The 23,136-nt window shown below is 45.9% G+C and overlaps 1 protein-coding gene across 4 annotated transcripts in view; it reads right to left on the bottom strand.

Annotated features, from left to right (window-relative positions):
• The window catches only part of NEDD4L (NEDD4 like E3 ubiquitin protein ligase), a 370,632-nt gene extending 361,812 nt beyond the window's left edge, over positions 1-8,820 (bottom strand). For 3 of the 4 annotated variants that reach the window (XM_027960942.2, XM_027960943.2, XM_027960945.2), the window contains exon 1: positions 8,463-8,820. In XM_027960942.2, the coding sequence (XP_027816743.1) occupies positions 8,463-8,510 (48 nt within the window). In that variant the 5' untranslated portion in view covers positions 8,511-8,820. Of the gene's footprint in view, positions 1-7,979; positions 8,115-8,462 lie in introns of all 4 variants that reach the window. The other variant, XM_042239245.1, reaches the window with a different exon arrangement.
• Between the last annotated feature and the right edge of the window lie 14,316 nt (positions 8,821-23,136).

The following is a 23,136-nucleotide window of genomic DNA, read 5'->3' as shown; positions in this document are numbered from 1 at the left end:
GAAGAAACTATAAAAGGAAGCAAACTGATCCTCAGTTTTGCTTAAAAAAAAAAGAAACCCATACTCCTTCCCATTTCCAAACCAAACTGCCTAAGTTGAAGCTGGCATTCTGATGACACCCGAAGATAAAACCACTGATGAACTGAGAGAGAAAAAAATGGAGGCTTAGAAAAAGCATACGATTCTTAACAGATTCCCATTCTTCTGGAGCTGAAGGTGGCTGGGAGAGTCGTAAGTACACAGAGCTTTGAATTTAGCGGGATACACATACACCCACTTTTTCTCATGAATTGTTAATACTGAGTGCTTACAAAGCACGAGAAGTCTCTACGTAGTGTAGGCTTGCTTTCATTTTTCTGGGAAAACCAAAGTGTCTTCCAGCACTAAAAAAAACAAAACTTAATACATGTAAATAAAACTAACACTTTCTGTGCAAACATCTCCAGCTAAACAACAGGAAAAGTTAGTAGACAGTTTGCCTTCTGCTACATTACCTGGTCGGGGGGCGCTTCCCTTGTGTCTCAGCTGGTAAAGAATCCACCCACAATGCAGGAGATCTGGGTTCCATCCCTGGGTTGGGAAGCTCCCCTAGAGAAGGGAAAGGCTACCCACTCCAGTATTCTGGCCTGGAGAATTCCATGGACTGTAGGGGTCACAAAGGGTCGGATACGACTGAGCGACTTTCACCCACTCACAGGTTACCTGGGACCCAAGCCCACCTGCCCCGGAGTCCCTGCACTGATGACATCTCATGTGCTGACCAAAATGTACACTGGAAACACAGATCACAAAAAAACGGTTTAACTCTAAAGCTTAAATCGTTAAAACAGATGTTCAAGTGGGGCAACTCCGAGTGACCTCTGGCCAGGTGGGAGCACACTGTCCATCTTCTCACTGTGGCCACCTCATCACCACATCAACCCACAAGGGCACGTCCAGCCTCATGAGATGCTTTAAAAGACACAAGGCGCGACCCAGAACGGCACCCGAGGAGGCCAGGAAGAGCCGTGCCTCAAATGAGGCTGAACAGGGAAGTAAGATTAAACTATGGAAACTGGATGAACAAAGGCAAGACCAAGAATCAGAGGCGCACACACACACACACACACACACACACAAAGATTCACAAGAGGCAGGCCCTTGTGGCTGTTTCACAGGATCCCTCCCAAATCCTCTCTGCAGGGATCAAGTCACACAGAAGACGGAACGCACCATCTCCCCCTGGAAGACAGGGGTGGCCACGGAGGTGACCTAAGCAACTCAAGGATCAGAAGTTCACGTCAGGGTATCTTTGGTGGTGGTTGTCTAATCACTTAAGTCCGACTCTTTGCGACCCCATGGCCTGCAGCATGCCAGGCTCCCCTGTCCTTCACCATCCTCTGGAGTTTGCTCAGAGTCGGTGATGCCATCCAAGCATCTCATCCTCTGCGGCCCCCTTCTCCTTTAGCCTTCAACCTTTCCCAGCATCAGGGTCTTTTCCAAGGGAAGAACAGTGTATCTGGGAAGCCCTGAGGAGTCCCAGGAGATGGGCCATGACCCTACCCAGCAATAGGACCGTTCCCTGGGCAAGTTCATTTCATTCTTGGGGCCGCCAACCCTACAAACCTGGCCAAGGTCCTTCTGCGTAGGACAGACTTCACATCACGTGCAGCATTTTACACTAAAAGAAGTCACCTTTGAATGGCCCTTTCTTCCTAGTGAACAGGAGGCATAAAAAGAATATGAAGCCTCTCACTGGATGCTTGCCTGCCTGCCAAGAAGCCACCAAGCAGTGAGTCTGACGACAGCAAGGGAATCTGATACCCTCGCCATTAAACTCGGCCAGTTCTGAATCAATATGGGATTCTGAAATTAGGGACAAAAAGTCGACTAAAGTGTCAAATTTAAGTTTGTTACCCCGGACGCGCTTATGTAATATGGCTTTTCTCACCTAAAACTATTAAAATAAAGTTAGCATTCAGGCCACATGGGTTCAGAACAAAGTTTTATGATTATAACGATATCTTACATTTTTATGAAATAAGTGTCCCAGATCCTGACTCACTACTTTTCTCTCTGTTAGAACCTGAGCCTCCTTCTTGCCTCAGGAATCAAGAATATCTCCAGCAATTCAATACTTGGGAGCCGTGATGGTTATCAATTCCTTCTCAAAGTCAGTGAGGGCCATTATGGAATGGTCTGTGCAACTCAAATGGAATTATTCAGAAGTCCTTATGCACCCAAGAAGAAAGGATGTGAGGCTGTGCATTCCTGTGCATTTGTATGTTGTGGGGGCTTTTCCCCAAATCCAAACACCTGCACTTCCCTCAAATGGTAATATGTTCTGGGTAAGAGGAACCTTGAAAAGTCTAGAAAACAGATGATTCCTGATACTGCCCACAGTGAGAAATATCACTTTGTTTTTAGTAAAGAACTGATCTTTTGGGGAAAACACTGTTTTCTAAACCTAGGTTCTTTATCCTCATCTCTAAATTACCCTCCCATTTCTATGTTCCACCAACAAACAACTCCCAAGCCAACAGTAATATCATTAAACAGAAACAGTACAAATATTGCCACCTATAGTTGGAAAACGAAATATATTTGCTTATACTGTGACCTGGAAGAGAAACAATATAAAAACAGAACATAACATTGTCACACTTCTCATGCCCTGCACTAATTCTACAACCCTAACACTTATCATTTCTATATAATTGATTCATTATTTTAACCCTCTTTTACATGGACTGTCAAAAGACTGTGTAGTCTGCTTTGTTACCAAATCACAAATGAATCAGTAAGACAGAATCATTTATTCAAAGACCTACTGCATATCACAAAGTTTAAAAACTCAACTTAGGGTCTCTTGATTGCTGCTACTTGCCTAGGACCCAAAATTTAAGAGCAACAGTAAAGGTGGCTTAAACGTCTTAACTCAAAAGTAGCAATTTAATATGATCTCAATCTATCACAAAGGAATTAATTTGTTTCTTCCATAAGTCACATAGTATTATGTTTTTACGGAGAAGTAAATAACTACATAACAAAGAAAGGTTATTAATTAGCAATGAACAAAAACGTTCTTCCCTTCGGGGGGCATGCAGAAGCAGTTTAGCAGGAACTCAAAAGTACTGCTGTGATACAGTTCTAAAACCATTCTTAACATCAAGGATTTCGTTCTTGAGATATTTCATATTTTTCTTGAGGTGTATCAAACATATTGATGCTCCCAGAATCCCCAAACAGCTTTCCAAGGAAGTTTCCTGGGGATGTGGGCACTCACTGCACTGAAAACAAAGATGCCAGGCCCCGTTCAACCACGTTGCATCCTGGGAATTTCCTGGTGGTCCAAGCTAGGATTCCAAGCTTCCACTGCAGGGGACACAGGTTCGACCCACTGTGGGGGAACTAAGATCCAGCAAGCCATGTAGCAAAGCCAAAACTACATAGTAAAATTTTAAAATAAAATTAAATTTGCATTCTGCATGGAAAAGAAATTGCAATCATCTGAGGACTCTCATTTACCCCTCTCTTTATGCTTTTGACCAAAAAAATTTATTCCTTAAGGACACTACTTTTCAGTGATGACATAATAAACATTCAATAAAACTAAAACAGAATATACATTAAAATGTCAATTGCTTGCAAATTCTACAGACTCCTGGAAGCAAAGAAAAACCTCCTACAGAGAGAATTTAAAACAATGCGTTATACTGAACAAAATGTATATATATATTTATTATATTAAATAATATATATTTATTTAATATTACATTTAATTATATATATGTTTTCAAATTGCTTTCAAATGTCACCACAAAACCCATTCTTTTTTAAGGTTTCTTTCTCAAATGCCAGCGGTAAGGACACAGGTGTAAAAAGGGTAGCCCATGTCCTGGGCAGAGAGCTCGTCGACCAGCAGGGCTAGGCCTGACTCAGGCACTTGGAGCTGGGATGAAGGGCAAGGCTCACATTCCCGGGGACCCAGCCTCTCACAGCCTCCTTCGGATCCAGACAGTATATCCAAACTGATTTCTGAAAGCAATCTTGTGCCCATTTTTGCACAGCTGCAAATATGGCCTGCTCAGTCTTAGCAATCTCTTGAAAACACACACGGGCCACCTTCTATCGATTAACAGTTCTTCTTAATAACTCACACTTGGCTAAGTCAGGTGGCCCAGGCTTCCCGTTTCTCCTCTGCTAATGCCCACTTAAGAGCCTTCCTCTGAGTCCAGCCCTTTTCTCAAAGAAGAGCAAAAATTTAACTACCAGTTGACTTATAAAATTGTTCACAGATTGGGGGGAGTGGGCAGGGCAGGGGCGGTGAATGTTGAAATTGATGATTCAGGGTTATCTCAGGCTTCCAACTAGAGTAATTCAGGAACTCTACAACACCCTTGTTTTCATATTTTACACCTCTAAAATAATGTTGCTTCATGAAATCAACAGTATATCACAGCTTGAAAGCAATTTTCTTTTTGTAGTGGTGTATGAAATAGCGGTATGTCTTAAAGCTGATAGCACCTTGAAGTAAAGAAAATACAATATCCATGTCAAAGGTGAAGCTTATACGTTGTGAAGCGGGTAACTATACACAAACGAGCAAGATGACTAAGCCAACAGGGAGCAGAGGAGACCGTGGCAACTATACCACGGCTGCCGTGATCTCAAGAGCCACAGCTCAGATCCACTAACTGCTGCGAGGTGAGGCTGCGGCTCCAGTGAAGTCAGAGTTTCACCATTTTCCATGAAAATCCCCGGGCTTTAAAACACGACACAGACAACACTAAGCAGGGTCCCTGGACAGTTCTGACCTGGAAGCCATCAGTTTACAACCCCTGACACTTATGTCTATCTTACTTTATCCTGAATAATTTAGCTCTGAAGACTTTTCAAGATATTTGGGAGAGGGAGCATGTTAAAAATGAGGCTCGTAGACTCAGACTAGGTTCAAATCCTGGCTCTACAACTTATTCACTGTGAGTCGTTATGCAGGTCACTTCACCTCTCTGAGCCTCCACTCCTCAACTGTAAACCACAGCATACCTCACTGGGTTTTTATGAGGACTAAATGAGACAGTAAGCATATAAAGGCCTAAAACACAGTGCCACAGAGACTATCCTTGTTTGTATGAAACAAAGAGGGAAGGCAATGTACCATCCCATGTCAGGCTGGCCTTCATCTCTATGCCGTCTGCCTCATTCTAACCATCAAAAAAAAATTTTAATGCCATACCTAAGGAAAAAGCTATCAAACTTTCACTCAACAGAAAATCCCATAAATAAAGGATACATTTTTATGTTGTAATAAAATATTCCAGAAGGTTAACAGCAATATTCACAAGTAGACTGTGCCAAAATGAGCTGCAGCTTGCCAAAAAAATAAACAAAAACAAAAAGCAAAAACAAAAAACCACCAAGGAACTAAGCCAAATGCAGAAACTAGTCCAGATTCTTCTGACTCCAAACCAAATCTGATTCTGGGCCCTGAGTCAGAAATTTGGTGAATCTGCTAACCCCTCTGACACCAAAGTCCTTCGTCTGATAGCAATTTCAAATTTGATTACCTCAGTGGACCTAATTTGGATCTGGTGAATATGAACCATAATTTACCAGAGGAACCCTGGCCAGGAAGGCACAACAAAAAATAAACAGCACATGCGCTCACACAAGCAAAGCCCGCACTTAATCCCTTTCATTCGACAAGCTGGACAGACCTAGGAACAATGCCCTCTGTCTTGGCATCCCGCGGTTTTCTGGGTTAATGCAGTGTTTCATCACCAGCGGTACCTACAGCTAAAGCCTCTCCGTGACAGGGCACAACTCAGTGCCCGCCAAACACACAATAATGCTTTTCATCAACCTCCAATAAACACACAAACATACGTCTATGAAATTTGCTAGGGACGAATGCCTATTTTACTAAGAGGTTTATCAGGTGACTCTTCCACCTGGCAATCAAAGTGTCTTCCTGGGTGATGATGACCCACTGCACGCGGTATGAGCTGAAATGCATGCCTTGGGAAGACGTTTGTTCCACTGGGCTCTTAGATGCTCAAATCTTCCCCTTGTTTTCTAACACAGACTAATTCAGGAAGACAAAGCAAGCTGTGCAAATTCAACCATTTCTTGTTAATATTCTACGAAGGCAATCCCCGATCTTCCGAAGGCCGACATGACAGCGTGAAACCCCCATAAAAAGCAAACACGGCCCACACGTGAAGTCATCAGAACCACCTTGCGCTTATTCCCCACCCCCAGTAGGAGAAGCTGAAATGGCTGTGACCTGTCTTTTGGAATATAGTGTGTGTAGAACAAAACAGTACCAGCAACCTGGCCATCGATCAATCAATCAATACAATGTCTTCATCACCTCCTGCTATTCCCCATACAGCCCCAAACCCCCCTCCAGCAACATGAAGGAGTGAACTCAGTCAGACTATACACATACATACACACACACCTCGATTCTGTTGACATTCCGTCCTTCACTTTCACCCTAAACACCAGTTAAGGTCACCAGAATTAACTCACCTAGACAAAAGTGGTAAGATGTGCTCTGGGTCGATTCTGACACTCGCTGGAAAGGCAGACAAAGCACAGACCACACCGACATGCCTGTGATTCACTCACCCAGTTGCATTTCCCAAAATGCTCACTTAGAAAACATTTTTTTTTCCCCAGGATTTTAAGAGTAATCATGTAATTAAAAAAAAAAAAAAAAAAAAAAGACCTAAGATGAGAGGCAGCCGTCTTTATCCCCCACAATACTTCCTGCCCCTTTGTCTGGGAATGTGTATCTCTCCACCTTTCTAAAAGCTCACTGCCGGCCCTCTATTGCTACTAATTAAATGGAGAAGTAGAGAATGAAAGAGAAAGCTCCTCAAAGAGAAAACCAGAGGAGAGGAGATCCCCCTGGGTAAATGAAACAAAGGTACTTTTCATCCTTCCCCTCAGTTAACTGCACGGAAACGGGGGTATTTTACAAAAGTGCAGCATGGCAAAATGATCGGAAATGCCAATACTTGCTTTGCGATCGCTCTTTGATAAAATCAACACCACAGCGAGCTTTACCAAGCACCGTTAAAGGAGTAAGGGGTTGAAACGTACCCCCGACACTTTCCCCACCCTAAGACACCTATTCCATTACACACGGAACGCGCGCGCGCGCACACGTACACACACACACAACCAGGATAGGAAAGCTGACGGGAGAGAAGCCATAACATTGTCGAGTCTCGGATAAGAGCCTCTCTATTAACCCCACCCCTATCACCAGAGAAAGAGGGGATCTCAGAAAAGAAAGGAGAGGAAAAAAGAGAAACCCAGAAATCCTTGAATTTCCAGGCATTAACTTTTCATGAAATGCACAACCAGGATAGGAAATACCTCCCCGCTGAGTAATGCCTCATGGGTTGTAAATTCACCTCTCGAAAGGGGAGCCAGACCTGAGAGCGCACCCGGCCAGATGGCCAACCCCTCCTACCTGCTCCATCCAGCCTGCCCGTCACGCCGCGCGGCGACAGCCTCCCACCCCTCTTTTTGGCAGCGCAACACACCAATAAGGGCCGAGCCTGGCTGGTCGCGAGAGGGCTGAGCAGTGAGTTAGCAGGATCGCCTCAAAAGGGGGGAGTGGGAACCCGCGAGGAAAGAGTGAGGGTAAAAAACAAAGCCCTTTGCAGGCAAGCGGACGGCCTCGGGGGCGTGGCTTACTTAATTGGCTTCATCAATAAAAAAGATCAATGGAGCTTCCTCCTTCCACCCGCCCCAGAGGGGCTGGATCCTCGGGTTGAGGGGGGCGGGCGGGGGGGCGGGAAATGGCAGGGCTGCAAGCGTCCTCCAAGTTTCCAGCAGCACCTGCCACCATGCGGGATCTCCCCCTCCCACCCCAAAGACCCCGAAATGCACACTCTCGGCTTCAGACTGTGCAAGACGGAGGGTCGGACACGCACGGCTCATAAGGTTTCACCCGCTCCCACCGTAACAAGCACACACACACGCAGCAGAGCACTTGCTGACACCATCATGAGAAAGTTCCAGCGGGGGACACAATCCAGGTTTCCGCCGCGGCCCCGGGCTCCCCCGCGCGGCGCGGGTCTCTCCAAACGCGACACCCATCATGGACTCCAGGGCTGCAGGGACGAGAGGCGGAAAGTTGCCCCACGGCCCCGGGAGACGCGGCGCGGAGCCGCACGCGCCCCCCTCGCACCCAAAGGCGGGGAGCGCCGAGGGAACCCCAGCTCGCACCGCTTTATTTACCAACAGTGCGCTGCACCGGGGGGAGGGGACGCCGGGCGGAAGATTGTGAGCACCCCGCCGGGACCCCTGCCCCCGGACGCGCCCGCCTTTGGGGTGCCCCTGCAGGCGCGCGGGTTGGCGGGGGGGACGAGCATCCAAGGGGGTCGTCCCAGTACCCACCGCCGGCCGCCGCCGGGAGGGAACTCCCCGGGGAGTCCCGCGGGGAAGGGAGCGCCGCTCACCTCTTCTTCCGAAAGTCCGTAGACCGGCTCCCCGAGCCCGGTCGCCATGGAGCCGGCGCCCCGCGCGGGATCAGAGGCGCTCCCGGGCGGCTGGGCTGCAGCGCGTCTGGGCGGCCGGGTCTCCCCTCCTCCGCCGCCGCCTCCGAGGACGGCCGGCCCGGCGCCGCAGGTGAGGGGGCCCGAGTGCTCGCGCCTCGGCCGCTGCCTGCGCCGCTTCCTCCCGGAAGGCTGCGGACCGTGCGCTCCCGAGAGCGCGCCGTGCAGCGGGCGGCGGCGGCGGCGGCGCGGCGCCCCCGGGCTTCCCTCCTCCCGCGCGCCCGCCGCTCTCCGCCCCTCGCCCAGCCCGCTCTCCAGCCTCGAGAAGCCGGCGCGCCTGCCCCTACGCCCGGTCCCTCCCGGCCCCCGCTCTCCCCGCCCTCTCCTCCGCCCCCTCCCGCCCCGGCGCCCGGAGGGGACCTCCCCGCCTCCCCGGGGCGGGCACACGCGCCCCCCAAGCCAATCACAGGCCGGGCTGGGGGGCGGGCCGCCGGGCTGGCTGGGTTCGCCCCCCCACGCCCCCCTCCGGCTCGCCACGGGCGCCCCCGGCCGCGGGGCGGGTCTCAGAGGAGCGCGGGCGCTCGGCCCTAGGAGCAGACCCACCCTCCTCTCCGCTTTGCGGGAGTGGGCGTGCTGGGCATTTGGGGGCGCTGGAGACTTTTTCTACAAGAAAGTCCCATTTCTCTTCCCCGAGGTCTTTCTACGAAGAACCCTGGGCCCGCCGTGATTATTAAAGGGGGTTGGAGGGGGGAGAAGATGGATGTTTCTGGACACCTTTAAATTCTTGGCAAACCCTGGCAAGCCCAACTTGGCGGCTTTGTGGGCGCCCCGGAGCCGGGCCGCGCGGCCGGGGAGAGGCTGCCCCGGCGTGGCCGCGAGTCGCCACTGCCTGCGTCAACCTTGCCGGGAACAAAACCGACCCGGCGCCCGCTCTGAGTACACGCCCACCCCCTCGAAAACCTACAGCGTGGCTCTTTGAGCCAAAGGCCACTCTTTTGTGATCCGCAACGTGAAATCGCAGACTGAAGTTTAAGGTTATCCTCTGCAGAGGCAAGCTATTAAGACATCGTATTAGCCACGGTAGGGTTCTTCCCACGTCCCGGCTACTGTTTCTCCAGCAAGCAGTTCATTTAATCCATCAGATGTATAGGAACGCCAGAGACTAAATTAAAGAGAGAAATTAGTCACTCGACTTTTTCAGGAAGCCTGTCCTTACATTTCGTTGTTAAGTACAGTTGTGGGTTCAGAAAGGAAACAAAAGTAGAACATGCTATTTGCCTTTGAAAAGAAAACATCAAAGTGCCCTCTTTGGTATTCACAGGGTGCCTTTAGGATTTTCATTCAAGTCAGTTGTTTCAGAAAGCAATCACGTGGTCCCAAAGCCTCCCCCCAACCAAGCCCGACCGCAGCTCCTGTTCTAAGTATCTAGCTGGCTTTCAAACGAAGGGAAACACCCGTCCTAATAGAAGCTTTCCTTTGCCTCCTGACAACATGGCTGTGGCTTAAAGTTGTGCGAACGCTGGGTTTTCTTTCCAGACAAAGCCCCTTGGCGTCAACACCCTACTCAGAAGCCTTCTCCCCACATCGTGAGCCAGTAAATCACAGGGCTGAGATGCCACAGAAGCCCAACCGAGAAAAAAAAAAATCACATTTATGGAGGAACAGTTAAAAAGGCGATTCTCTGTACCTTCTGTCCGGGCCAAAGTTTTTTTACTTTTTCAGATCTACATTATGTTTCTTTTCATAAAGACTTGCAAAAACACACACACAAAGGCCCACACAAGAATTCCCATGTGCTCTTCAACAAGCCTGTGGTTTCTACAGGAGTTACTGCTCCTTTATCCTCGTTAGCCAGGTCTTTGTCAAGTTTTGTACAGTTTTTTATATGAGGGGAAAGGTAATCTTTTTTCAAATTTTAAATAGAAACTTGTAATTTCTAATTACACGGAACACCCTTCCCACACCTCGTATTGTAGTGTTAGTCGCTCGGTCGTGTCCAATGCTTTGTAACCCTGTGGACTGTACCCCATCAGGCTCCTTTGTCCATGGGATTTCCCAGACAAGAATACTGGAGTGGGTTGCCATCCCCTTCTCCAGGGGATCTTCCTGACCCAGGTATGGAACCCAGGTCTCCCGAATTGCAGGCAGGCTCTTTACTGGCAGGCAGTGTATGGTTCTGGACTTTATCTCCAGGTGAGGCTCTGTCATCTGGGAACTCCAGGGGTGTATCCTGCTTCCTCCTGCTGCCCTGTCTCCAGGGTTCTGCTCCCACGCCCCCACCACAATAGTCTGCACCTGCCTACACTCTGGGGTCACGCCCTGGGCTTTCCCTAAGGCATACTATGAGAAATTACAATATGAAACTTGCCTCACGTCATGTACTGTAGAGGTATTGATAAAATTGTGATCTTTACCATTTAGTGTTTCCTATAAGAAGACTCAAACAAGTTATTTATTTCAGACCTAGGAGGAAAAGCCTGGTTTCTTCCAAGGAACTGGTAAGCTTTTGCAGGACGCATGGTGACAAGAATTATTTCAACTAGTGTTGTTTTTCTAGTCACTTTGGCTACCAGGAAACTTAGGACTCATTTTATAGCCCTGAGGCATAAAGTGAAAGTCATTCAGTCACGCCCGACTCTTTGCAACCCCATGGACCATACAGTCCGTGGAATTCTCCAGGCCAGAATACTGGACTGAGTAGCCTTTCCCTTCGCCAGCGGATCTTCCCAACCCAGGAATCGAACTGGGGTCTCCCGGATTGCAGGTGGATTCTTTACCAACGTTATCAGGGAAGCCCTGAGTCATAAAAGAACCCCATAAAAAACCAAAATCGATCCCCTGTGTAATTATGTACCAGCTTTCCCCCAATATAGTGGTTCACTACCCTGGATACACATTGTTATCATCTGAGGAGCTTTAAAATGATCAAGAACCCAGTGGCAGGCCTAAGAGACTACAGTTTCACTGGTTCAGGGTAGGCGCACAGGCGATGGTAGTTTCAGGAGCTTTCCAGGTGATGCTAATGTCCCTATAAGGCTGAGAATGAGACCGTTGGATGGCATCACTGACTCAATGGACATGAGTTTGAGTAAACTCCAGGAGTTGGTGATGGACAGGGAGCCTGCAGTCCATGGGGTCGAAAACAGTCGGACACAACTGAGCGACTGAACTGAAGGTTGAGAATGGCAGCCCGGGCCAGTCATTCCCAAACTTGGCTGCACGTGTCTAAAACCACTGGTGTGTACCTCCCACCCCTATACACTCTGATTTAGTTATGCAGGGGCACTACCTGTGCATCAGGAGTGTTAGAAGCTCCCGGGTGATTCTAATTAAGGCATAGCACCATCCAGAGATCTCTGGCTTAGACTGATACTCTTTGCCTGTTTTCCATGATCCTGATCTTTTCTTTTTCAGTTTAGAGAAAATTACATTTTAAAAAAACATACTTAAATCCTTTGTGGATGTAAACAGATGTACTTTTTGTGACTAGTATCATGGAGCAGTTTTACCCACCCCCTACCTCTCTGAAGTCTCAGATTAGCATCCAGTTTCTTGCAGGAGGGTAGTTCAGAGCGCACAAACCTTAAGAGAAATTGGTCCCCAGTCTCTCCCGAAGTGAAACTGTCATGCCTTCTTCAATCGGTTTCACGTGTACCCGACGATTATATGGCTTCCCTGGTGGCTCGGAGGGCAAAGCGTCTGCCTGTAATGCGGGAGATTAGGGTTCTATCGCTGGGTTGGGAAGGTCCCCTGGAGAAGGAAATGGCAACCCACTCCAGTACTCTTGCCTGAGAAATCCCATGGACAGAGGAGCGTGGTAGGTTATGGTCCTTGGGGTCGAAAAGAGTCGGAAACGACTGAGGGACTTCATTTTCCACTTTCCAACAATTATATAGAACCAAACTTGGAGATCCTTCTCTGGAATTTGTTCTATTTTGTTCCCTTCGGAGGCTGCCTTTAACATCTTAGATGTGATACTGTGGGTGTTTGGTGAATGCTCTTTACTTGGATCATCACAAATGAAAAATTAGCAAGAACAATTTAAAGTACAAGGTACAATGGGTAGTCACAAATAGGGAATATTTTAATGCAAAGCCTCTTTACAAATTACTGACTTGACTTAGCAAGCTATATGTATATCTCCATCAAGTCTGGGACGTTCCCCAAGCTGGATAACACATAGTGTCACATATCTACATGTTTCATGTAAATAACACTGGATTTCTTTTCTCTTCAATTTTTGGTATTTTGTCTTCTTTGAAAAGAAAGCTCACGAAGCAGATATTTTGAAGATGGCCCTGTACCTGTAAAACCCGATGTCATCTTGGGACTTAACAGTGTTCACTGACATATAGAGGAATCTCACAGATTTAAGGCGTTTAGGATTATATAATAAACCATGCTTCAAACTTTCAACAAATTAGCTAGGCTTTTTAAGAAATGCATTTTGAATACCTATATGTTATTCATTCTTGAACCCTAAAGATAATAAAATTTCTGAAATAGAGGAGCATGATTCCAATTTTCTCCAATCTGACAATATACCTGCTTTTTATCTGGCTATATTAGCTATTTGCTTTTTCCATTGATTAATATTTCTAGAATATTTGATTTGTTTCCACATTTTATTGTTTCTTTTTACATTTTAATGCATCTTCTTTATTGAATTGTGCTATTATTGCTACTTGTTTTTTATGGTATTGTTTCCCTCTCCTAGTTGGGATGCTAATCACTACCTTTCTGTTCTTTTCCTGTTTACCTTGGACACCTTACATACATACCTTGCTTGACAAGGCAAAAGCTAATATCTTAATCCCCTATCGGAACAATACAAAAAGTTTAAGGCACTCCTTTTGATCATCAACTCCTCCCGTGGTATTACTGTCCAATTTTGTTCTGTTCATTTTTTAAACCACATTAGATATTTTTGTACACATTTTTTTTTAGCTTTACCAATATATTTTGTGTTTTTTTTCACTTCTTAGACACTCCTCTGAGACTGTTTTCTTCTTTAAGGATATCTTTTTAAATTCCTTTAGTAAAAGTCTCATCGGTGATAAACTTAGTTTCTGTTTATCTGAAAATGTCTACCCTTGTTCATGCAAGATAGTGAAACATAAATTAGAAGCAGACTCTAAACCACTGTGAAATGTAGACGGAGGTTCTTAATGTGACTGAGTTTACCATCCCTACCACTCTGAAGTGTTGGTTTGTAAATGAATTTATTTGGGGGTTATTGGGCAGATGGAACCACCCTTAAGAAAAACCACTCAGTAGGCTTATCCAAGAAAAAATGGTAGTCGCATTCTCAGCGCTTTGAAGATACTATTCTTCTGATTTCTGGCTTCCTTTGTTAACGGTGATTGGGCAGCTGTTGGTGTAATTATTGTTCCTTTGCAGGTCATCTGCCTTATCTTTTGTTGTCGTTTAATCGCTCAATCATGTCTGACTCTTTGTGGCCCCATGGACTGTAGTCCACCAGGCTCCTCTGTCCTTGGGATTTCCCAGGCACGAAGACCAGAGTGGGTTGCCCTTTCCTTCTCTAGGGGCTCTTCTTGACTCAGTAGCTGCTCTTTATTCTTGGTATTCTAAATTTTCTATTATTTGTCTCTATGTGACATTCTTATTTATCCTGCCTAATTATACTTTGCACTGTGGGTTTAAATCTTCTGTCCTTTCTGGAAAATGCTCAGTTATCATCTCTTCAAACACTGCCCTTTCTGCATCCTCTGTGTCTGCCCTTCTGGGACTCCAGTCAATCAGATGCAGGCCTTCTCACTCTGTCGTTGAAGTCTCCTAACTTCTGTAACACGCTCCACGTCCTTGCCTGTCTGTGTTGCACTCTGACTGATTTCTTCCCCTCTCTCTGACACTTTGCTAAGTAACTATTTCATTGAGTCTAATCTTCTGCTGAACCCATCAGTTGAGTTTTTTATTCAGCAATCAAAACTTTCCTGTCCAGAAGTTCTGTTTAGTTTTTTTTTCAGATCAGCCTCCTCATTCTTGATAGTTTCTTATTTTGAGTTTCCAAATTTTATTCCATTAAACTAAATATCTCATAACTACTTATATTTTTCTAAGGAATATCTAAAGGTTTGGAATATGTCTTCCATGGTTTCTCCTGACTCTTGCTCACTGTGACTTCATTCTATGTGTGTTTAAGGTGATTCATTTGGTTGTGATTTTATTTGGTTAATCTTTTTCTATGGAAATGCAAAGTGGTTTTGTGTTTGTTTCTGCTAAGGGGACGCTACCATCCTGGGACCACTCTAGACCCATTTGAGAGCTTTGGTTTCATATAGAAGGCTGAGATTCGCCACTGGCCCTTCAAATTAGTCTCCTCTCAACTGCAGCATGGAACAGCATTTACTTGCTACTTACTGCATTATTCTTTGGTTTTAGCTAACTTTTTCAGGGTGGAGGGGCATGGAACACTGAATTACTGATCAGGGAATATTCAGGAGGAGTAAATGCCCCTGCATTTACTTGTGATAATGTACTTGACCATGTAACTTACTTACTCCAACAGAATATGAGCAAAGTAGCTTTGTGACCAGTTCAAAACAGACCATAGAGGTTTTGCAAATTCTGCCACTTCTTATGTGCTCCCGAGCTACACAATGGGAACAGTTCTTTCCAGGCAAGGGTCGGTCCTCTAGCCTGGGTCCCATAAGGACACACAAGAAACAGACCTGAATGTGACCTGCAGCCTGGAGCAGGGTCACTTAGCTTACACCTGGCAATGTGCAGTGTGGTGAACTAGAGATAGATTTATTGTTTTAGCCACTGAAGTGTTGAGATTTTTGCTACACATCATTATCAAAGCCAAGGCTGACTGGTATATGGAACCTCCACGGTTAATTTGTTACTTACTGTAAGTCTAACAATACATTTTAGAAGCCAAGATAATTTACAGCAGGAAGACCCTTCAGGGTAATTAGACCCTGTAAGCTAGCTGTAGAAGCTCTCTCTAATGACCTTATTTAGTAGACAGGCACTTGAAAGTTAATGCTGTTATGTTTTTCTACCTAAAAGAGGCAGAGTCCTATTTGTTCTTTTAAATAATGCCTTTACATTCTGATTCCCTTCCCACTGACTTAGTAAGCTTTAAAATCAAACACCAAATTCTTCTTTCCTAGAAGTTTGGAAGTGTGTTCATTACTTTCCTGTGGCCACTATAATGGATTTCGATGGCATAAAACAATAGAAATGTGTTCTCTTATAGTTCTGGAGGCCAGACGTCTGGAATCAGCATCACTGGGCTGAAATCAATGTGTTGGCACCCTCTCCAGAGGCGGGGGGCCAGTAGGGTGGGGAATGGGTTGGCCTCTAGAGCCACATTCCTTACATTTCTCTGCTCACATCCCTTCCCTCTGTCTTCAGATCTGTGTGTCTCTTGTTTGAGGTCATTACATCCCCTTCTTCTCCCCTCACATTCCCTCCCCTTCCCCCTCTCCTCCTCCTTCTTCCTGTTATCCAATCACCCCATGCCCCCTTCTTATGAGAACACTAGTGACCTCATTTAGGACCCACCCAGATAGTCCAGGATAATTGTTCAAAAGTGTTACTCAGTCGTGCCCTACTCTTCGGGACCGCGTGGACTGTAGCCCGCCAGACTCCTCTGTCTATGAAATTCTCCAGGCAAGAGTAATGGAGTGGGTAGCCATTCCCTTCTCCAGGGGCTCTTCCCAACCCAAGGATGGAACCGGGGTCTCCCATATTGAAGGCTGATTCTTTACTATCTGAGCCACCAGGGAAGCCCCATCTCAAAATCTTTAAGTATGCCTATACACTCTGTTCGGAGAAGGCAATGGCACCCCACTCCAGTACTCTTGCCTGGGAAATCCCATGGACGGAGGAGCCTCGTAGGCTACAGTCCATGAGGTCGCTAAGAGTCAGACACGACTGACGTGACTTAGCAGCAGCAGCATACACTCTGTTGCTGAGTAAGGTAACATCACAGGTTCCAAGGATTAGGACCTAGATATTTTTGAAACCCATTTTTCAGCCAGCCACAAGAAGTATGGTAGTAAATTTCAGTCTGCATTTTTTCTGGATGCCACGAATGCTCGATTATTTGTGTCCAATTTTTTTGGTAGAAAGGGGGTGATTTTTTTTACCGCTCATCACACTGCATTTTCATTTGCCAGAAGCAATAAATTATGTCTTTTTGACTCTGTGTTAAAAGGTCTGAAACAGCTGCTCTAATTAACAATTTTGACACATTTATTGATTTTTTAATAAATAATAATCCAAGTGACCCAAAAACTCTCCACTTAAAGGGTGAAATATGTCTTTTCTTTTTGGAGCTCCTTTACCCCACTGATAAATTTTAAAAATATGCTTCTAAAATGACTTTCTCTGCTTTCATTATTTGTATTAAAAATGGGAAAGATTGGGGCAGTCAGTAAACAACTAAGTTGTAAAGATTTGCCTTGCAAGGGTTTGTTTCTTTTCTCTCTTTATTTTTGGCTGAACTGGGTCTTCTTGCTGCCCTTGGGCTTTCTCTGGTTGCGGGGCGGGGGAGCTCCTCTCAGCCGTGGGCTCCAGGGCCCAAGGGCTTCAGCAGTTGTGGTGCACAGGCTTAGTTACTCCCTGGCGTGTGGAATCTGCCTGGACCGAGGATCGAACCTGCGTTCCCGGCATTGGCAGGCAGTGTCTTAAACACTGGACCACTAGGGAAGTCCCTCCCTAGCAATGTTGAGAGAACTTTCACCTGTGTGCTAGAGAAGGGATGGAGTGGCAGGGTGGGGGGGTGCTTGGGATGATTCCTGAAAGATTGGAAAAGAGAAAGATGGTTTCACATACTGGAAGTCCTCTTGAATCACTAGTGGCTTCGCTTTATGAGTTAGCAATGGAGATAAACCAAACCAACTCACACAGCTAACAGCAGGGGATAATTATCCTAGGTTTTCTCATTTTTCCCACCTCTCACCTCCAAATGCAGCCCCCAGACTGCTCACGGTCACCCCTTCTCCCCCCTCTACCCCTACCTCCTTCCAGTGTTGTGGTCTGTTCTTTCAGTGTCACTGGTTATGTTATCATTTAATTCCCAACACAGATGACTCTTCCACTTACTCTGGATTCTGTTCACCAGCATCTCTAGAATATATCCACGTGACTGTTTCCCAGTCTTATCAAGTTGATATGATGGATGTTGGTAAGCAGCTGCTTTGCTTGCCATGGACGGCAAGACCTGAGAGAACAGGATTGAAATACTGAAAAGAAAAAGACCAAAGGTTTGACCACATACTCTGTGAGCAGGATTGTGGAGAAGCAAAATTTTCCCATGTTGCTGGTGAGAATGCCAAACAATTAGAATGTGTTCGTATCTGACAAAAATTACACTGGTAACATTAATCCAGCCTACTTCTAAGACAAACAGCATTGGCAAAATATGAAGTGGCATGCATTTGAAATATCAGAAGGTTGGAAATAACCTCAGATGTCCATCAATAGAGAAGTGGTGGAATCAAGTACTGATCCACACACTGAAGGATGAGGTAGTTGTAAAAATAAATGAGGATGCTCTCTGTATACAGATATGAAGTAGCTCAAGGTTATATTGTTTAATTAAAAGAAAAAGCACAGTGCAGAACCATGTTTATCCTAGGATGCCATTTAGATGCAAATAGGAAAATATGTTTGACTCTAGAAGTACAGAGAATATCATAAGGGTTCTGGCACTTGACTCTGCTTGTCTGTACTTGGCTTCATTCTGCAGCCTGGCTCTTTCTGTATAATAAATGAGAAGCCCTGCAGCCCAAGCTGTTCTGTCAAACCAAGGTAGGTCCAGCCTGAGTCACTGTCCCAGCCCAGTGCAAGGGGGAGGGGAGGACGGAGTGGAGTAGTTGACAGCATTGTCTTATATGGCATGAGAGCAGGGAAGGAGCCCAAATGAAATGCAGTCACTGAACATGCAATGACAGAGATGCCCACGCATCTTTAAGAATGGGGAGAGACAGTCTCAAAGTATGTCCAGATTTCAAAATTCTGCGAACTATGGAAGACAGCAGATATTGGAAGCCTTCTTCTCTGGAGTATCAGCTGTAAAAGCATTGCTAAAAACTTCACATCCAAGAACGCAGGGCAATGTATTGAATTCATGTTTGGATTGCACCATAGGCTGCTTCTGGTTTCTCCACTTCACCTGCTAGATTTTTCAGGGAGTTTGAAGCCTGTTACCTGGCAACAAAGCAGGAGTTTGGAAGGTGAATTCTGAACTGTAAAGGTGGAATAAAATCACCAGGACTCACGCCTCTGCTAGGACAAAACAGCTTTGGGTGTTATGTTTCACACCAAGAGAGCTCTCCCTTGGCCCCCAGAGAGTGTCGATGCCTCTGTGGAATTCTCCGGGGCCAGCCATAATGGAAATCTGGGAGGGAAGGGCGGGTGTTACTTATTGAACGGAGGCTAATGACCTCAGAAGCACTTGGGGACAAGCAGCAAGCCTCATACACGCTGGCTGCCTGCCCAATCTTAGCATTTACCGAGACAAGCAAAGCATCCAAGTGAAAGCAACCTTTCTGGGCATCCGAAGGTGGTGATGGTGAAGAAACTCAGATTATCTGAACCACCCCTCCCCACCTGTCTCAGCAGGAAGACTTCTGAGATCATTCTTGCTAACTACTCATGGAAGGTCACAGAAATAATTTCTCTTCTTCTCTTTTCGTTTCTCTTAGAACCACATATCTTTAGATCACAGGGAAGGAATGTTCTGCTTTTCGTGGCTGAAACAGAGCCTGGGGAAATGGCCTTGCTACCTTCTGATAGTTCCAGTAAGCCCTGCTAGCTAATGGCCACTCACTCTACCTGATCCCCAGGACCTGCTCCGTGACGCCTCAACTCCACTTAATATAAAGCAAACACAGCTCCTATGCTCTTACAAGAACAGAACTGTCTCCTAATCTTGTAAACTCAAGTTCTTTATAAAATAATCAGAAATCTTCTACTATTTTATAGCATTGGCTACCCTATGTTAAAACAGCAACACATTAAGAATACATTACATTCTTTAGCTTATCATTAAAGTTTCCGTTTGATACTGTAAAGCACTTCTCTGAGGCTTGTGGCATCATGCCACCTTCCTTCCTGTTGCTGCCTCCTCGGGTCTGACCCCTCCCTCCACATGCCTGTGCTGAGTGAAGACTTGGGTGCCTGGTTCACCACTATTCCATCCACCTTGAAGCCTGGGATACAGTAAACAGATGCAGTGATGTCCCTCCAACTGCCTGGCTTCTCAGGCACTTGACTTCCTCATTTCTAACGGCCTTCTCCTCTTCTCTCCTAGACCTTGTCAACATCCAAGCTGCTCCAACCTCAAAAACGGGTGGCTTAAAGGCCATCTCTGATCACAGACTCACACCCCATGTCCCCATGGGAAGTCTCCCATGTCCTTTGTCATCACAGTCGAGACCGTTATCCTTTCTGCAGTCTTCTGAGACCTCTTGAGAGTCATTGCACCACCCTCCTGGTCTAACTTAAATTCCAGTCTCTCCACGGATGTAAAGAACAGACTTTTGGACTCTGTGGGAGAAGGTGAGGGTGGAATGATTTGAGAGAATAGCATTGAAACATGTACGTTACCATACGTAAAATAGATGACCAGCGCAAGTTCGATGCATGAAGCAGGGCACTCAAAGCCAGTGCTCGGGGACAACCCAGGGGGATGGGGTGTGGAGGGAGGTGGGAGGGGGGTTCAGGATGGGGGGACACATGCACCTGTGCATACATGACGATGTATGGCAAAACCACCACAGTATTGTAATTATTCTCCAATTAAAATTTTTTAAAAATTCCCACCTCTCATTTCAGTCCTGCTCTTGCATTTACTCCCCAGATGTGTTTCACCGTCTTCTGTGGTTTCTGTTTTATCCCAGCCAGCACCTGGGCAGCTGAAAAGCACTGGCGAAAGCAATGAAGCCCACAAGCTTCTGCCCACTGTGAGGGAGTTCATCGTCCCCAGCTCAGCTGTGCCCTCTTATTCCTGACGCCTCTTCCACTCCCTCACTTTTGGTGGATGACTTTGATTCCTGGTTCTAGGAGAAAACAGAAGCCATCCAAAAGGTGGCCAGCGACCACAGCTAGAAACATCACCCCAACCACAGCTGCGTCCTGTTGCTACTACTCTGATTGTATGGATCAGCCACAAGCACGGGGCCTGGACCTCACGCCCTCCCTTCTTTCACCCACTGGATCCTTTCCAGCAGGCCCAGTTTGTCCATTACATTCTGGAACACCCAGACAAGAAAACGCCCTCTGAAATTTAACAGAGGTGGTTTTAGGCCTGACACCATGAACAGCAAGCTTGTGAAGCTTGGCCCCTGAAGTGATACAGCCTCAGAAGGACAGTGAATTAAAGACAAGGTTAATCAGTGGATGACAGGTTCAAGGAGAGCTCGTACCGTCCATCCTCACAGCAAAGCCGCAACTTCTGGGAAGGGGGCTGTCTTCACTAAGGCCCGTCAGCCTTTGGAATTTTACACCAGGAGGTCAATTTCAGCGTCCCATGACACAGCCCCTTCAAGCCACTGTCAGGATATGGGCTTGGCTGGCAGCAATCTGACGCAGTGTGATAAGCTATTTGTTCTTGCCCTTCAGCTCCAGCATTATAAAGGACATTTTATGAATGATTTATCATGTTATTACGAATGCTGCAAGTCTAGACAAACCATCTCGGTCTCTCTCTTAAAACATAAACACACTCCTTTTCGTATTTTGCCCCAGGGCCTCTGAACTGGCTCTGTGCACACACCTGTGGGTGCCTGCAGGCAGGAGTATCATTCCTTCCCACATGAACAAGCATGGAGCCATAGGCAGCACCCAGATGCACTTCCTACCTTCACGGTCTCAAAAGCCTATTTCGTCCTTTCCACGCTTATCCCACCCCACTCCCAGCCCCGTGTCGTCTGGTTCCAGGATGCAGGTGGACATCTCAAAACAAAATTCCTTTCTTATTTTCTCCAGTTTTGCAAAAAGATATGTGCCAAATTAGCCCAGGATCCAGGAGGAACTCGTTATTAGAATGAAATAAAGCAAGGTGCAGGTGTCACGGGTCCAGGCACGAATTAAGATGGCCCCTTCAATCTCTCTTGTCTCATTCATTTGGGATGTAGAACCTTCCTGCTCCCAGCTGAATTCCCTGATCACTCTTGCATCTGCTGTGTTTAACCAAATTCACAGAATCTGATATTTAGCTCCTATACTGAGGCAGTGTTTTTGTTGTTAATATAAAATCGTATACTGATCAGATTCACCAGCCAGAATGAAACAAATGACTGTACCAGTTAATGAAATCATTTGATTAAAAAGAAAAAACCAAACCCAAACGCCCTGGAAAATATCATCAGTTCCCAATGTTGAGGGTAAACTGTCTCCAAGAGGCACCATGGGACTTTTAGTAAACAGAACTTCATTTTTATTAGCTGATCAAAATAAAACAGAATACAAGACTTCTGCATGGGAAAGAGTAATGGATTTAGTGTATTTGGTATAGAAGGAGGGAGGAGCTGAAATGGCTAGGATAAGAAGCCATGGTTATACAGAATAATCAAGCCTTAAATATTTCTTTTATTATTGCCTTATCCTGGGAAATGGACTTTGGAAAAGTTCTGTAATGCAGCCTGTTACAAACCTCACTTCCATCATAAAAGGCTTTGTTGGACCTCAGTCAACCTTCTTGTTTATGACCTGTTCAGATGTGGGCTATTAGAGGACGTAGGGAACTGAAATATTTCCATGACAACAGTTTTTAATAAAGAGAAGGAAATGCTAGATTTCTTTTTAAGACCAAACTGTTCTGAAATAAATAATTGGTCCAAAAAGGTTATTTGAGAGGCTTTTTTTTTGCTTTTTTTAAGCTCAAATAATGTTCCAATGATTAGGTAAAAATTGGAGACTAAGAGCCAAGACTCCTGGCTCCTACTTAAATATATGGATCATGTAATCACTCTACGTTCCATTCTTCTGCACAGAATACTGATTATAATAAGAATGACATGTAGAGGTACTTTTTAGATTAATTAGCTTATGATTATAAAGTGTGTTTTGAGGTAGCAAAATATTGTAAAATTTATGATGTCATTATCAGTTTTATAAAATAAAATAAAAACAAAATGTACTCTGCCTCTATTACGCCTGGAAATTATGACCTTCAGCTTTTGACTTGAAAAATTTATTTTGGCTGCTAGGAGTTCATTTGGAAGGGATGTTATCAGTATCTCAAGGATCCTACTCTAAGAAGCACACGCGTGCGCACGCACGCACGCACGCACGCACACACACGCACGCAAACTGACAGCCACAAAGACACAATACGTGCTTCCTGACCCTTGAAGGAGATGACCAGACTCTTTCCTGTGATTATCCTTCTTGCTTTTTCTCCCCTTTTTCACCAGTTTAGGACATGAGACCACATCTGCAACCAAGAATTCTTCAACAGTTTCAAAGTTTGTGAGTGCGCAGTCCTGTCCAACTCCCTGTCACCCTGGTTAATTAAATTAACTGATAAGCACGGCTTCCAAGGTGGTCTAGTGGTTAAGAAGCCACTTAGCAGTGCAGGGGGCGCACATTCAATCCCTGGTTGGAGAACTGAGATCCCACACGCCACAGACCAACCCAAAGCCCAAGTGCCCCAACT

The sequence above is a fragment of the Ovis aries genome, chromosome 23 (genome assembly GCF_016772045.2).
Source record: "Ovis aries strain OAR_USU_Benz2616 breed Rambouillet chromosome 23, ARS-UI_Ramb_v3.0, whole genome shotgun sequence".
NCBI classification, from domain to species: domain Eukaryota; kingdom Metazoa; phylum Chordata; class Mammalia; order Artiodactyla; family Bovidae; genus Ovis; species Ovis aries.
The sequence above is the reverse complement of the archived record's forward strand: the minus strand, read 5'-3'. Positions and strand labels throughout refer to the sequence as shown.